The following is a 13344-nucleotide window of genomic DNA, read 5'->3' on the forward strand; positions in this document are numbered from 1 at the left end:
CCTGCAGGAAAGTTCCAACACTGAGCCCCTTCTCTTACAAGAAACAGACATCCTTAAATTTGCCAGAATGAGCAAATCAATCATCAGACTAGCAACATATAAGTCCAGTGATTTCTTACACAAACTGATTTGATCCCTTACACAAACATCTTTACCAAGGTTTTCATTTCAGTCCCAGACATGAGCAAATACTTGGCCAGTTTGGTCACAACAGCCCAAATTTGCTTAGTCACAGCTAAATTAAATCATGGGCAAATTGCAGTCTATACTTTGACTCTGAATCCACCTTTGTACTTTGCATATACACAAATATTAGATCAAACTGTTTTCTACATAAAACAGCTCATAATATTTGGTTCTGTTTGAGAAAGCCATGGGTTTTTAGACAGCAGCATAAGAAATAAATACAGAATGGGTATATTTCATTGCTCATATTTGCAGTCCAACCACCTACAATAATATTGCCTACACACAAATGTGCATCACTAATACTCTAAGGGGAAAAAAGAGCAGGTGAGTCACTCTAAGAACGACAATGTCTGTGCTCTGTGTTGACACTTTGAAGGCCAAGCACGCATCAAAATAACAGGAATTCAAGTCATAACTATGCCTTTATTTATTATGTCGGGGCTCCTGATTGACTCATTGCACTGAGATTTTCATGTGTGTTGTCAGCAAACATTTCATCTGCTTTTATAAATATGCAGTCTGCGAAAGGCAATCCACCCAGGCTACAATCATCTCTACAGAAAAATATTTAAAAATGGTCAAAGATGAAAAGAGAAATGTAAATCTTAAACACATTGCAATAGCTGCTCTAAATGTAATCCCTGCTGTTAGCTAAATGGCCGAAACTTATAGTCATGTATATTGTATATTTTAAGCACCATATAATACACCATTAAAGTCTGTATTCTCTGTAGCTACAATGTACAGTCAATGGCCCTTGTCCTGAAACCTTCCACCAACCAAAAAAGTGCATATCAGTGGGTCGGAAAAGAAATGTACAATTATTTTAGAAGGGAATTCTCATTGATAACAGCAGGCACCAAAACTAGATCATCTTTCTGTTGTTTTAAATATTAAAGTGGACCTGTCATCCAGACACAAAAATCTGTATAATAAAAGTATTTTTCAAATTAAACATGAAATCCAATTTCTATTTTTTATTAAAGCATTTATTAAAGCTGTTTTAAGCTCATTTAAAAATCTCAGCTGTCAATCAAATATTGTCTGCCCCTATTTGACGGGGCAGACAATTACTTTCACTTTCCATTCAGCACTTCCTAGATGTCACTGCTCTCTACACATTCCCCAGTTCTCTTCACCGTTTAATTGTGTAGCCAGGACATGGGGATAGACATTGGGTCCCCCCATTTTGACTAATGTGATAAAATAGGATTCTGAATAATTTTGTTGGGTGACAGGTCCCCTTTAAACAATTTATATATATATATACAGTATATGCTTCATAACTCTTTCAGAAATAAATTTTTAATGTACATTTTTCTAATAATTTTTGAGATATAAATAGTGTATTACTGTGTTTCTGCAACCTAATGTGTTTTTCCCTAATGCAGTAAACTCATTCAATGCAAATTGGTGATTCATGCTGGATTTAGCCAATCAGAGCTTGTTAAAGCTGTCACTGACTCACAGCATGGGTGTTTTCTGTCAGCAGCCATTAAAAAAATGTTAGGTTGAGGACATGCATATAAAAAAATGTTAGGTTGAGGACACGCATATAAACCCTTAAATATATATATATACAAGTGTAAGAAATACTGAAGCAGACGTATTAAACATCCACTACTGTTTAGCAAACTTACAATTGTGACTGGGTCACATTACAATAGTGACTAGGCCACATTCAATAGTGCCCCACACAAGCCTCCTGACTAGTACATTTATGTTATGGTGGATTCTGGATTCTGGTGTATACTGTATAGACAGGAACAGCGCAATAGGAAATGTAAGTCAAGGTGAGAGGACCAAAACAGACAACACACAGCTGCTAAATCAGAACATACAGTTAATATTTTATTTCAATGCACCACTTTCCTGTGACTTACTTGCAGAAGAAGGTTCAGTATGGACAGGGGGAGTAGAAGGAAGGACAGACGGGTAGCCCACAAAGAAAGAACGTAGGGATCGTTCGGACAGGAGGGGGGAGCGCTGTGATGGGATATTCTCACAGCTGCCCACACTGTTGTGAATCTTGAGGTTCAGAGGCTTGTTCTTTTTCTTTGCTCTGGGAGAGAAAGTGACAGACAGGCAGGGAGAAAAAGGCAGGGAAAGAAAAGAACAAAACGTATTGTTAGTTGAGTTATTAGGGGATGCAGAGGAAAGTGTTAATGAAACTGGAAACAAATCATTTACATTAAAATTGGGCAGCTTTCAATTACATTTTCATAAATTGCAGATGAACATAATCCAATAATGTTGCCAACTACTCTTAAAAATATATTTTTTACTGAATTGCTTTATCCAACCTGACATTTAAGATCATACATGCCACATATCATAAAATCTAATGCACTAATACTCAATTGCCGTACCATTTTAGGAGATTTTACAATTCAGGATTACAGGTTAAGCAATACAGATTTGCAAGCTGTCCGCATGCTATGGGTTAAAGTATATGTTTGTTGGGTCAGAAAGCTGAGTGAACGGGAGCCAAGTTCCAATTCGTATGACATTTTCCATCCAAGGATATCTCCTAATCATCTTCCCTGCCTGGTTGCTATAAGTTTAACTATGTTATCCTCTACCATCTGAGGGCTATTTATCTGGTGCTGGCAGATTCAAAAATAACTAGATGTCAATCCATTGGTAAACCTGATTTTTTCAGGTTGGGGCACTGAAATTCCAGCAAATCCCGGTGTCAACTCTGCTTTGATTATGACCCTGCTACCTCTGCTATCTATCTATCTATCTATCTATCTATATATCTATCTACAGTATCTATCTGTCTAGCATATACACTTTTCATGGGCCAGTATAATATAAACAATACAACTTTTGCCAAAAGCTGTCACAGACTGATGGAATTTGTAGTTTAAATACATTGGAGAAAGTGTCTCCACACTGAACAGTCTTATTAGACTTAGACCTTTTATACTGCTGCAAGGGCTGCACCCCTCCTCTGGAATTCTCTGACTTTCTTCTAAGATCTCTTAAAACACACTTATTTAGAGAAGCCCTCATTATTTTTAGCTACCAAATGCAATACCACTACATCTCTCGCCTGCTTATTTCTGATCTTGCCCACTCCCACACTCTTGTGTCTCATTCCCTTTCCCTTTTAGATTGTACGCTCTTTTGCACAGGGTCTTCCTTACCTTTTGTAACGGTACTGGTTGTTATGTATGTAACTCTGTATGTTCTATGTATGTAATTAATTTCTTTGTATAAACACATTTATTTTACAGTGCTGCGCAATATGTTGGCACTCTAAAAATACATGTTAATTATAATAATAATGAGAAAACTTAAGCCAAGAATGAACTATAATATGCTATTGTCGGTGCACTTCTCTGTCTTACATATGACTCTTGCTCTAATTTAACAAAAGAGCCAACAACATACTGCACTGCAGAAAAGCTCGTCCCACTGTATTACTTTCAATATAGAAAAAGCAGCAATATGATAGAATGGTGACTCATGAGGCAAGTCTCGACTCCATGCATCAATATTCCCCTGGGAGACATTAAATCAACACCTTGTTTTACTGTGATTTATTCTTCATATTATTTCTAAACACAAAAACCTAACAGGCAATTGGCAAATACTGGGACATTCTCTGGGGTTATCCATCATATTAGCAAAATGCAGTCTGAGAAAGCAACTGCCTTCATCAGGCAGACAGTTAGCAGGGTGTTGTGTACAGGAGGAGGTTCAAGAAGTTCTGCACAAGACATTACACACAGATGTTGTGAAGAAGACTATATTTGGAAAAACATGAATGGATACAATCAGTGTACTTTCTGATGTAATTAATTAAATGAATCCTCTTTTTTAATTATTTTTTTATGCCTTATTTATTTGGAAGTGCAATTTTCAAAACGTTATATTGTTATGATCTTTGCAAGATACTTCTTATCCAGAATTGGGCTACCCACTATCTAGATGCAGATGTAGCCCTCAGTGACACAGTGGTAGCCCTGATACAGCTCAGGCTTCTTGCCACATTTAGAAACTAACCTCTTAATACATTTTTGGATAATTAAATCGATGAAATCATTTTTCAATGTATACCACCACATGAGAGTTGTCATTTTGTATCTTTTTATTTGCATATATAAATGAGTGCACAAAAAACTCTTCTTCAAATATTATCTTTGCAGTAAACCCAGAAGCAGAACACAATATATATATATATATCACTGCTGAATACTGAGAACATCAGATTGTAAAAGTGTCTGTTGTTGTAATGTTCAGTTTTGCAATGTTATATATATTTGACACTCACACCCGGCAACCTTATCATACTCTGGCTTTCCTTTCCTTTTCCTCTTTAAATCAATTAATAATCCAACTAATAGTATTGAAAGCAACAGCTAGAGAGCTTCCCTTAGCGCTCATTTGCCAGTAATATGGATGTTACTACATATGTGCTAAATACAGTATGTTGGTGACTGAGGTATGGACTGACCACTCTAAGTGTGGATACTCACTATGCTGGCAGTGTTCTAGCAGAACAAACTGTGCTATGTATTGAACAAGAACAGTAAGTTGCTGTTACTTCTATTATCCACTGTTACACATTTTGTTCTCTGGAAAACTCCATTGTGAATAAACCATATGGATTTCTGTTCTAAAATATAGAGCCCAGAACATCTGCACCTGTACTTAGATACAATTCTGACTATTTAAGATAAGATCCTGGGAGAACTGAGGCTTTCAGCTTAAAGGGAAATTCGCCTTCATTCATCAAAACTGTAATAACACATAAAATATGAACCTAAAACCCCCAGAAATGTGTTCAAATGTTCCATAACCTGCCACATTTTAGAAAATTATATTTTATTTAGGGGGTGTGGTCATAAAGTAGGCATGGTCAAAAAAATTGCCACACGTATTTTGGGAGGTGTGATATTAAGGTATGAGACCAGTTATTTAGAAAGCTCGGGATCTGGCGTTTTCAGAAAAAGGGTCTTTCTGTAATTTGGATCTCCATGTATTAAGTCAACTAAAATGTAATATAAATATTAATTAAACCCAATAGTAGTTTTGCCTCCAATAAGGAATAATTATACCAAATTATAACAAATATAGCAGTTAGACCACCACCAAGGAAGTAGAATATATATGCTGGTGCTAGTGTTCTATACTAGTGTTCCAGCAACAGACTATTTAAAAGCCTGAAAAACAGTATGTGAAAGAGTTCCTGCTTACAGACAATCTCGGGGTACGTGTATATAGCGGGTCTTTGTTTTATAATTCAGGCGCTGCCAACACTGCTATAACCATCTGCTCAATGCAGGAAACCCTCTGCTGATCCTGTCAGTCATCTGTAGGGCTGAATGGCACTTTAATTCAGTCCATGCTGTGCTCATCTATAGGAGATGGGTTTCCATTGCTCCTGTAAAATGTAAGCATTAAATGCTCTACCTGAAATCATCACCTAGACTATCCCCTTAGGTGGTCTTGACACTTGTTTTCAAGAATGGATTAAGCTGTCTGTCAGCAAGGGTACATCTCTAACCAAATAGTCCCTATCCATTGCCAGCAACGTTGAAATGGTTCATGTGTAGTGTGAAAAATCAGGGCAGAGGCATATAAATGGACTCTTCGGCTAGGCCCAATTTGTGAGCTCATCTGTGACTATATGCACCATGCTCTTCAGTCTATTTCCACTAACTGCCAGTTCCCAAACTGGTTTCCTGTAGCATGGCTATTACATGCTCTAATCTTATTTCTCTGCAGCCATAAATCAAGTTACAGACCAAAATATTTGCACAAAAACAATTTCCTATTAAAGCAGGTTTGATGACAGTGTTCATTATTTAGCAGATGACTGATTCTAGACAGACATTTCTATTTTATTCTTTTCATGCCTTATTTCCGCTACAGTACTAAGATAGATATGATAGGAAATGAAAATTAGCCAAGAGGAATAGCTCTGTTCTATACACTGTTAGATTGTATATGTAGAAAATGCTGTTCTACATTGCAGCCAATGACCTGGACATTTAAAATGCAGCATTCATTGTCTTTTTTTTTAAAGAATATATTACCTTTTATTTATATATTGTGTTAACACACTTAGCCAGATCTTTACAAGTATTAAATGATTAGTTTGGATATATATTTGAACCGAAAAAGACATGGGGGAACATACAAACGCCTTACATATTAGGGCTCATTTACGTCCGCAGGCGCAATAGGTAACTTGGCCTTTTCCCTGCAGTGAGTTGTACGTAAACCACTTTCATTAAAAGGTACTTGTGTCAGGGAATGGGTAATCTAGACCTATCATCAGGGTTCCCATTCAGCTCTGGATCAATAGGCACAGCACATTTGCGTGCAGATATCTCTTGCACAGTGAACACCAGAAATGATGCTAGTGAACCACTTTAAAAGCAACCTATGTCTACCAGAATATTTGCTAGCATCTGCCCTGGATTAAGAAAAAGCAAACATGTCTGTGCTGATATGAGTCATGTTATCCAGGATACTCGGGAACTAGGGTTTTCTGGATAACACTAGTGAAACACTAGTGAAACTTCGCCATCATTCGGCGCCCGGACGCAACTTCGCATTTTAGTGAATTAGTGTTGTCCTGGAGAATTTTCGCCTGGCGAAGTGTTGCGATGTGATCGAAGTCATCGCTGGCAAATTTTTGCCGGTTAGTGAATTTGCCCCTATGGGTCCGTTCTGTAATTCAGAGCTTTCTGGATAACAGGTTCCCGGATTTGTAACTGTAACTATTTGCATATTATGGTGTGGGATCCTGTTAGCTAGCAAATGGACCAAAGCTTGCAAAGAAAAGAAATATAACCTGATTATGTAAATTATTTTTTCAAAAGAGAAAAATAAGGAAAATATTTCATATACCTTTCTACAATATGGTTTGGACTACAGTATATAACTAAGTTAAGTGAACTTTCATTAAACAGCAAAGTTCTATTACCAGTAAATCATGAAGATTAACCTTTTCCAGGCACATTTAATCAGCAAACACAGACAGCATGCAAGAGCAAAGAAAAAAAATAAAACATTATTTTTGAAGAAACAAATATTCTGCAGTAGTATAGCGGGAAATTTCTTTGCATTCATTGTTTATACAAGTACGCAAATTACAGTTTAATAAATGTTTTTATTTGGAAATCATAACTGCAAGTGTAACAGTAATGTAAACAATGTTTTACTGAAAGATAGCCTTTGTGGGTTTATTACAGCCCTGCAATATACTGATTGGAGCATGATGGGACACTTTTTGGAGATGTTTAAATACCATGAAAAGTCCTTCAAAGCTTTAGAGGAATATTTTCTAGTTGCAACTGTCTCTCATTAATGGTGTTGTCAATGCTCCACTGACATACCGTGATATCAAACATATCGTTACCCACCATTGCAAAGAAAAATGGAAGATCTAAGACTGAGAGATTGGATTATAGATAAGTGGAGGACAGCATGTTTGACACATGAACAAGAAGGGAACACTGGATATCTTGGGTACAGCAATGTGAAATGTAGGTATTTTCTCAGGTCAACATGTCTTTTAATAAGGCAAACGTATAATGTTGGTCTGAACTTCTATAGGTGCCCACCAAGATATATATATATATTTTATAAAACCTTCTTTGAGGATGTTCAGTGATAAGGAGTCTATGATTATGCCAATGTTTCTGTACTACAGCCCTCAAACAATGGATCACCTGTTGAAGTTGTTGCACTACAGCCCCCAAACAATAGACCACCTTATGACACTGTTGCACATAGTCCAGAGCCAACGGTAACTTACATTTAGGTCACTTTGGACTAAAACATACGATTATCTATAAGTGTGCTCCCTACGCAATATGTAATCAGTCAAATATATTACCACACATTAGTTTATTAGTTAAAATGGAAAACCAAAATACTTGTGTCTGTGGTCAGTGGCTTAGCCATAACTGTTGAGCATGCTGATGTTCATAAGAAGTTGATCTGGTAATTAGTGATCTGAAGTTTCCCACACCCAACCCTAACCAGCCCCCTCCCAACCCAAACCCGGCCTGCTCTGTCCCCTCTATTTCTAGACCTGCACACACCCCACAGTGATCTCACAAAAGGTTCAGGGCAGGTGAGAGTCTATAAATTCAGGGAACGGAAGCCGGAAGCCAGCAGCCACCCAAAGATAACCCGTAGATACCAATGATTAGTTAGCATTTACTGGTCAACTAAGTGCAGTTAGAATAAGAAAAGCAAATATCTGGTTGCTATGGGGTTCTATACCTGAAGCAATCACCTATAAGTCAGAACACAGGACTAATTTTAAGCTGCCGATTACCTTTAACTCTTGCTGATTGCCTTTTTGAGCTTAGTCAGAGACTGCTTCAAAATCTGCTATGTGAGCTGTGATAGAGTTGAGAATAAATTGCTTTATGCTCATTGCAATAATGTTCTCTGTGCATCTGTTTAATCTATGAAAGAGCTCATACTTTTAGGGCATTTGAAATATTATATAGATGGTGTTACATAAATGAATGCTTCACCGCACTGCTAAGTACAGTATGGATCATTGTTTTAAACTTGGCTCATTGAAACAGCAGTTGCAGTGTGAATGACAGCTGCTAAGCTATAATGGCCCACTCCATAAACCTTGATATTTGATTGCCTCCCATATCTGTCATTATCCCTTTATTGCACAGTGAGAGGACACTGGGGAAGCATTACATTGACAAAGAATTCCTTGAGAGGATCCCACTAAAATGCCAATTTCATACTGTATGTTTATAGGGCATCTTCATCAGCATATAGATGCAACATGCCTGCAGCATTAGTAAAATTTGAAATGCTCTTTATAAATCTATTTAAAATAGGTACAACACATTAAATAGTAAATGCAACTGCATACTCAAACGTTGGATTGCTCATGTAAACTGTCAGGATCATATATTCCAATACGATGCAGGCTACTATTTTTAATCTTAATAGGTGGCTATTAATTAAATGAAAGAACATGTTTGAGGCATAACATTTGAATTTGGAAAGAAAGTTGTCTGAAGTTTACAAAGAGAACTTCTAGTTGAGCTAGGTAAAAAACAGGTGACAATTCAGTTGTCTAGTTTTCAGCCTCAACTGCTATGTAACGACCTAAGTTATCTGTCCATGGGCTATTTATTTATTTATTTATTTTTCGGGCTATTTATTTATTTATTTATTTTTTTTATGGGCTATTTATTTTTAACTCATTACCTTAAAGCTGACAATAAGAGTGGCAAGGCAATGGAACATGGGTCAGTTCTGGATGTTTTACCAACTGTGTTTTTAGTCAAAACTTGTGGATCTAAAAAAGCCCTTGTCTAGCAGTTCCTGGTGAGGACAATCAGCAGCAATTAAATTTTTTGGCCCCTAGTGTTTGGGATCCAATAAAAACAACAAGCAAAATACCCTAATGCAGTGCTGTCCAACTTCTGTTGTACAGAGAGCCGGAAATTTTCTGGTCTACATGGTGGAAGGCGAATAATGAAGCCAGTGTTATCCACTCCCTGTTTTTAGACCACACCCACTTTAAACCACACCCATGTTACCCCCATGTCCACATTAATAGCACACCAAAAAACCAAATGGTTGGTGCTCACTGCAGGGATATCACTTATCACTCTTGTGTGAAAAAAGTTAAGTCATATTAACACATAACCTTAAAAACATATGCCTCCTCATACCCTGTGGATAACACAGCACCCCCTAGCATATGATTAAACACCTTAGGGGCCCCTAAAAATAATTATCAAATGCTTATGTAAAGGGCCATAGGGGTTAATCTGCCCCTATGGCTTTGAGGCCCTACCCTTTTCCTAGTTACTAGGCAAAAGCCTATGTATCCATTTGAGTTTAAGCTCAGTATTATTGGCCAAGAGGTGTAATGACAACTTCCTGCCACTCTGCACTATAGTGTGTGTAAGGAGTGGTCTCTTCCTCTTTGGCCTCTAGACGGTGATCCAATTGTGTGTGCCCAGGGGGCCTGGGTACAGCTAGGCCCAGAAAGGCCCATGTGTTCTTGAGAGAAGTCGGGGACCAGAAAACCCCATGAATGAGGTTTAGCAAGAACAGGGTAGACTTGTAATAGTCTCTCTAGGAGAGAAAGGTAGATGTGATGAATCTCTGTTTTATGATTTGTTGCTGAGATGTATGGAGGATTTTCTAACGGACATAAAACTACCAATGTGGCTATTCATGCCTACTGCCATGGCATTGAGACACTTTTAAATTATACTGCTAGTTGGCAAGGTCTATCCTTGAGGTCTATCCTCACAATTTAGATACAATATGGCCAACAATTACCCACCAATGCTTATTTATTACAAATATAAAGCATTGTCTCTGTTGTATTAAAATGCATTTGGTGTAAGTGATTTCATCACTTCATAAATTGGATTTATTTTATTTATTTTAATTTCTCCCTCATTATCTTCTTCCTAATTTAAAAAATAATTCCTCCATGCTAAATGCAAGCATGAACTTTTCCTGTGCTCTCTAATCAGGAATCCTATAAATTACAGTGCTGTGATTACATTTCTGTCTTAAGTGGCCTACGATACAATGAATGGCCATCTAAATCCATCAACATGTTTTCTAAAAGTACTGAGAAAAACGTAATTTATGAAAGATGTATTTTTTGAATGTCAAAAGTCTTTGTTATCATTTAACAGTAACTCTTCTATGATTAATAAGCAGCAAGGGCTTCTGTTGTATTGGCACCCAGATACCATCAGTAGGCAATAACTGCATAGTCAGACTTCTAAATGACACTCCATAGGGTTATACGCACCCCTACAGAGAAAGCAGGGCAATTACCACATGTGGTGATGTGCACAGCCGAGGTTGATAATGTTGCAATAATGGCAATACAATATTTGCAAATAAACAGATGGCATGGGTATGCCAATTATCATAAATAATGAAGCCATGTGAGAGGCAAATGTCAGGGGAGAGCCTCCAGTACACAAACATGGCAGGGTTACACTGGCCCCCTGCTTCTTCAATGCCGCAGTCTGCCACTGTGCATTCACGCTTACTCATTGCAACAGCCATATCTGGTGAAATGAAAGAATAAAATGTAACGAGACAGCACTTAAATCAAATAAAGAGTTTGACAAGCACCATTGAGCTTGTTTAGCCTGAAACAAAAATAAGTTGATTTAATGTGGTTACAGCACAACAGGCAGTAAAATAGTCTTTATAAGAGCATACAGGGAGGATTTCTGAAGTCTGTTGTCAAATTTTTTTGGCTTTTTTGAACAGAGCCAGAGATAAAAAAAGATGGGGACTCCTGAACTTGATGAAAAAAATGTAAAATCAGTGATGTCCAACCTAAGGCCAAGGGGGATTTTGGGAGTGGTGGTTAAAGTGGGTTGGCTGCAGGCTGGACATTCATACTAAAAATAGCAGCTATTTATTTTAGAGCCCCCTTAAAGCTGGTGGGAAGGGCTAATGCCTTCCCTGTTCCACCATTTACGTGGCCCTTTTCCTGGTTTTACCTGATCTTACCTGATCTTTCTGTAACATCCATCATAAGAAGCCGTTTAACAAATTAAAGTATGATTAAACAAGGTGACAGACTAAGGGGCCTATTTATTAAGCCTCACATTTTTCTGGTGGAGTTTTTAAGGGGAAAAATCCAAATCCTAAAAGGGAAAAAAACTCGAATTGTTCAAGATTTATCGTGCTCCAAAGCTGCTTATTTGAAAATACTCCAGCTAATACCCTTTGAAGTCATGTAAAAGTCAATGGCAGATGTCCCTTTTACTGTTTTTCTGCCTTGATGATGTTTGAGGGTTTTGGGCTGTTTGACACTGGTTTTTCGTTCCAAAATCTGAAAAGGTCAAGGGTTTTTCGGACCACAGTTTGCACAATTTGAATTGCTGCACAATTTTATTGAAACTTTTTCCCACAAGTACAATTTTTGTTTGAATTTTACAGTAAATTAAGCAAAATTGAGGTTGCGAGTTAGGTCAAATTTTTATTTTTAAAATAATGAGATAAATTTGAGTTTTAACAAATACCCCCTAAATATTGTAACTATGACTCTACTGTTTAGGTGCTTCACTACGGATTGCCTTATAGAATCTATTATACTACTGATACTGGCCATCACATGCCATAAAGTTTATTTTTTTAATTAATTTTGCTTTTAATTCTATGTACTTTACACAGGTGGAGTCACCCCCCTACCAAAAATAAATACGCTTTACTCCCACAATAGGTCCATATCCTAAATGACAGTTGAAGTTGACACTTGACAGAAATTCTTATATCTTATCTTATATATATATATATATATATATATATATATATACATACCCGTATATACTCGTGTATAAGCCGACCGAGTACAAGCCGAGGTACCTAATTTTACCTACAAAAACTGGGAAAACATATTGACTCAAATATAAGCCTAGGGTGAGAAATGCATTTTAGGACATATTCGGCAGAACAGACGCTCCTGATACCGACTGTGTGCAGGTGCCAGTGAACTACAAGCCAGTGAACTACAAGCCAGTGAACTACAAGCCAGTGAACTACAAGCCAGTGAACTACAAGCCAGTGAACTACAAGCCAGTGAACTGAGCACAGTGGGGGCTGAAGCTGAAGGAGGGCTGGAGAGACTGAGGTTGAACATAGTTGTGTGGTCAGACCAGACGAGACAGGAAAGTTGCAGCAAGTTGTACTCCGCACACACTCACCTCCACGGTCTGTCCCAGTTCCAGATCAAATCCCACCACCCACACAGCATGCAGCCAGGCGGAGAAAAGATCCCAGGGAAGTGCTAAGAGATTCCTTGTTGCTTCCCTTGTCCCATCCATCCCCGGAACTGACTCCTCTTCACGCTCAGAAACATAGACACCGCCCGCATCAGACACACGCCGGGAGGCGCTACCTGATGACGCATTGAAGCAGTCAGAGAGGCAGACTTCCGCCAGGATACGGGTGAGAGAGAGCACGCAGGAGCTCCTGAAGCGCAGCCGTTATGTTTTGCAGCCTTTTGCGTACTGACTAGAGTATAAGCCAAGCTTCTCAACTGCTGCTCAGAGGCCAATGATAATGTGAGTATCAGACACTTTCCAAGATGGTGACCCCCTGTGACAGGTTTGAAATACTCGATCACAGCTGCTATTGAGAAGCTGAAACTTT

At 38.0% G+C, this 13344-nt stretch overlaps 1 protein-coding gene across 1 annotated transcript in view; it reads right to left on the reverse strand.

Annotated features, from left to right (window-relative positions):
- Positions 1-13344, reverse strand: part of ksr2.L (kinase suppressor of ras 2 L homeolog) — a 192029-nt gene that overhangs the window by 94835 nt on the left and 83850 nt on the right. The window contains exon 5 of the mRNA XM_018263769.2: positions 2073-2251. Coding sequence (XP_018119258.1) covers positions 2073-2251 — 179 coding nt within the window. The remainder of the gene's footprint in view (positions 1-2072; positions 2252-13344) is intronic.

The sequence above is a fragment of the Xenopus laevis genome, chromosome 1L, assembly GCF_017654675.1.
Source record: "Xenopus laevis strain J_2021 chromosome 1L, Xenopus_laevis_v10.1, whole genome shotgun sequence".
In the NCBI taxonomy this organism is placed as follows: domain Eukaryota; kingdom Metazoa; phylum Chordata; class Amphibia; order Anura; family Pipidae; genus Xenopus; species Xenopus laevis.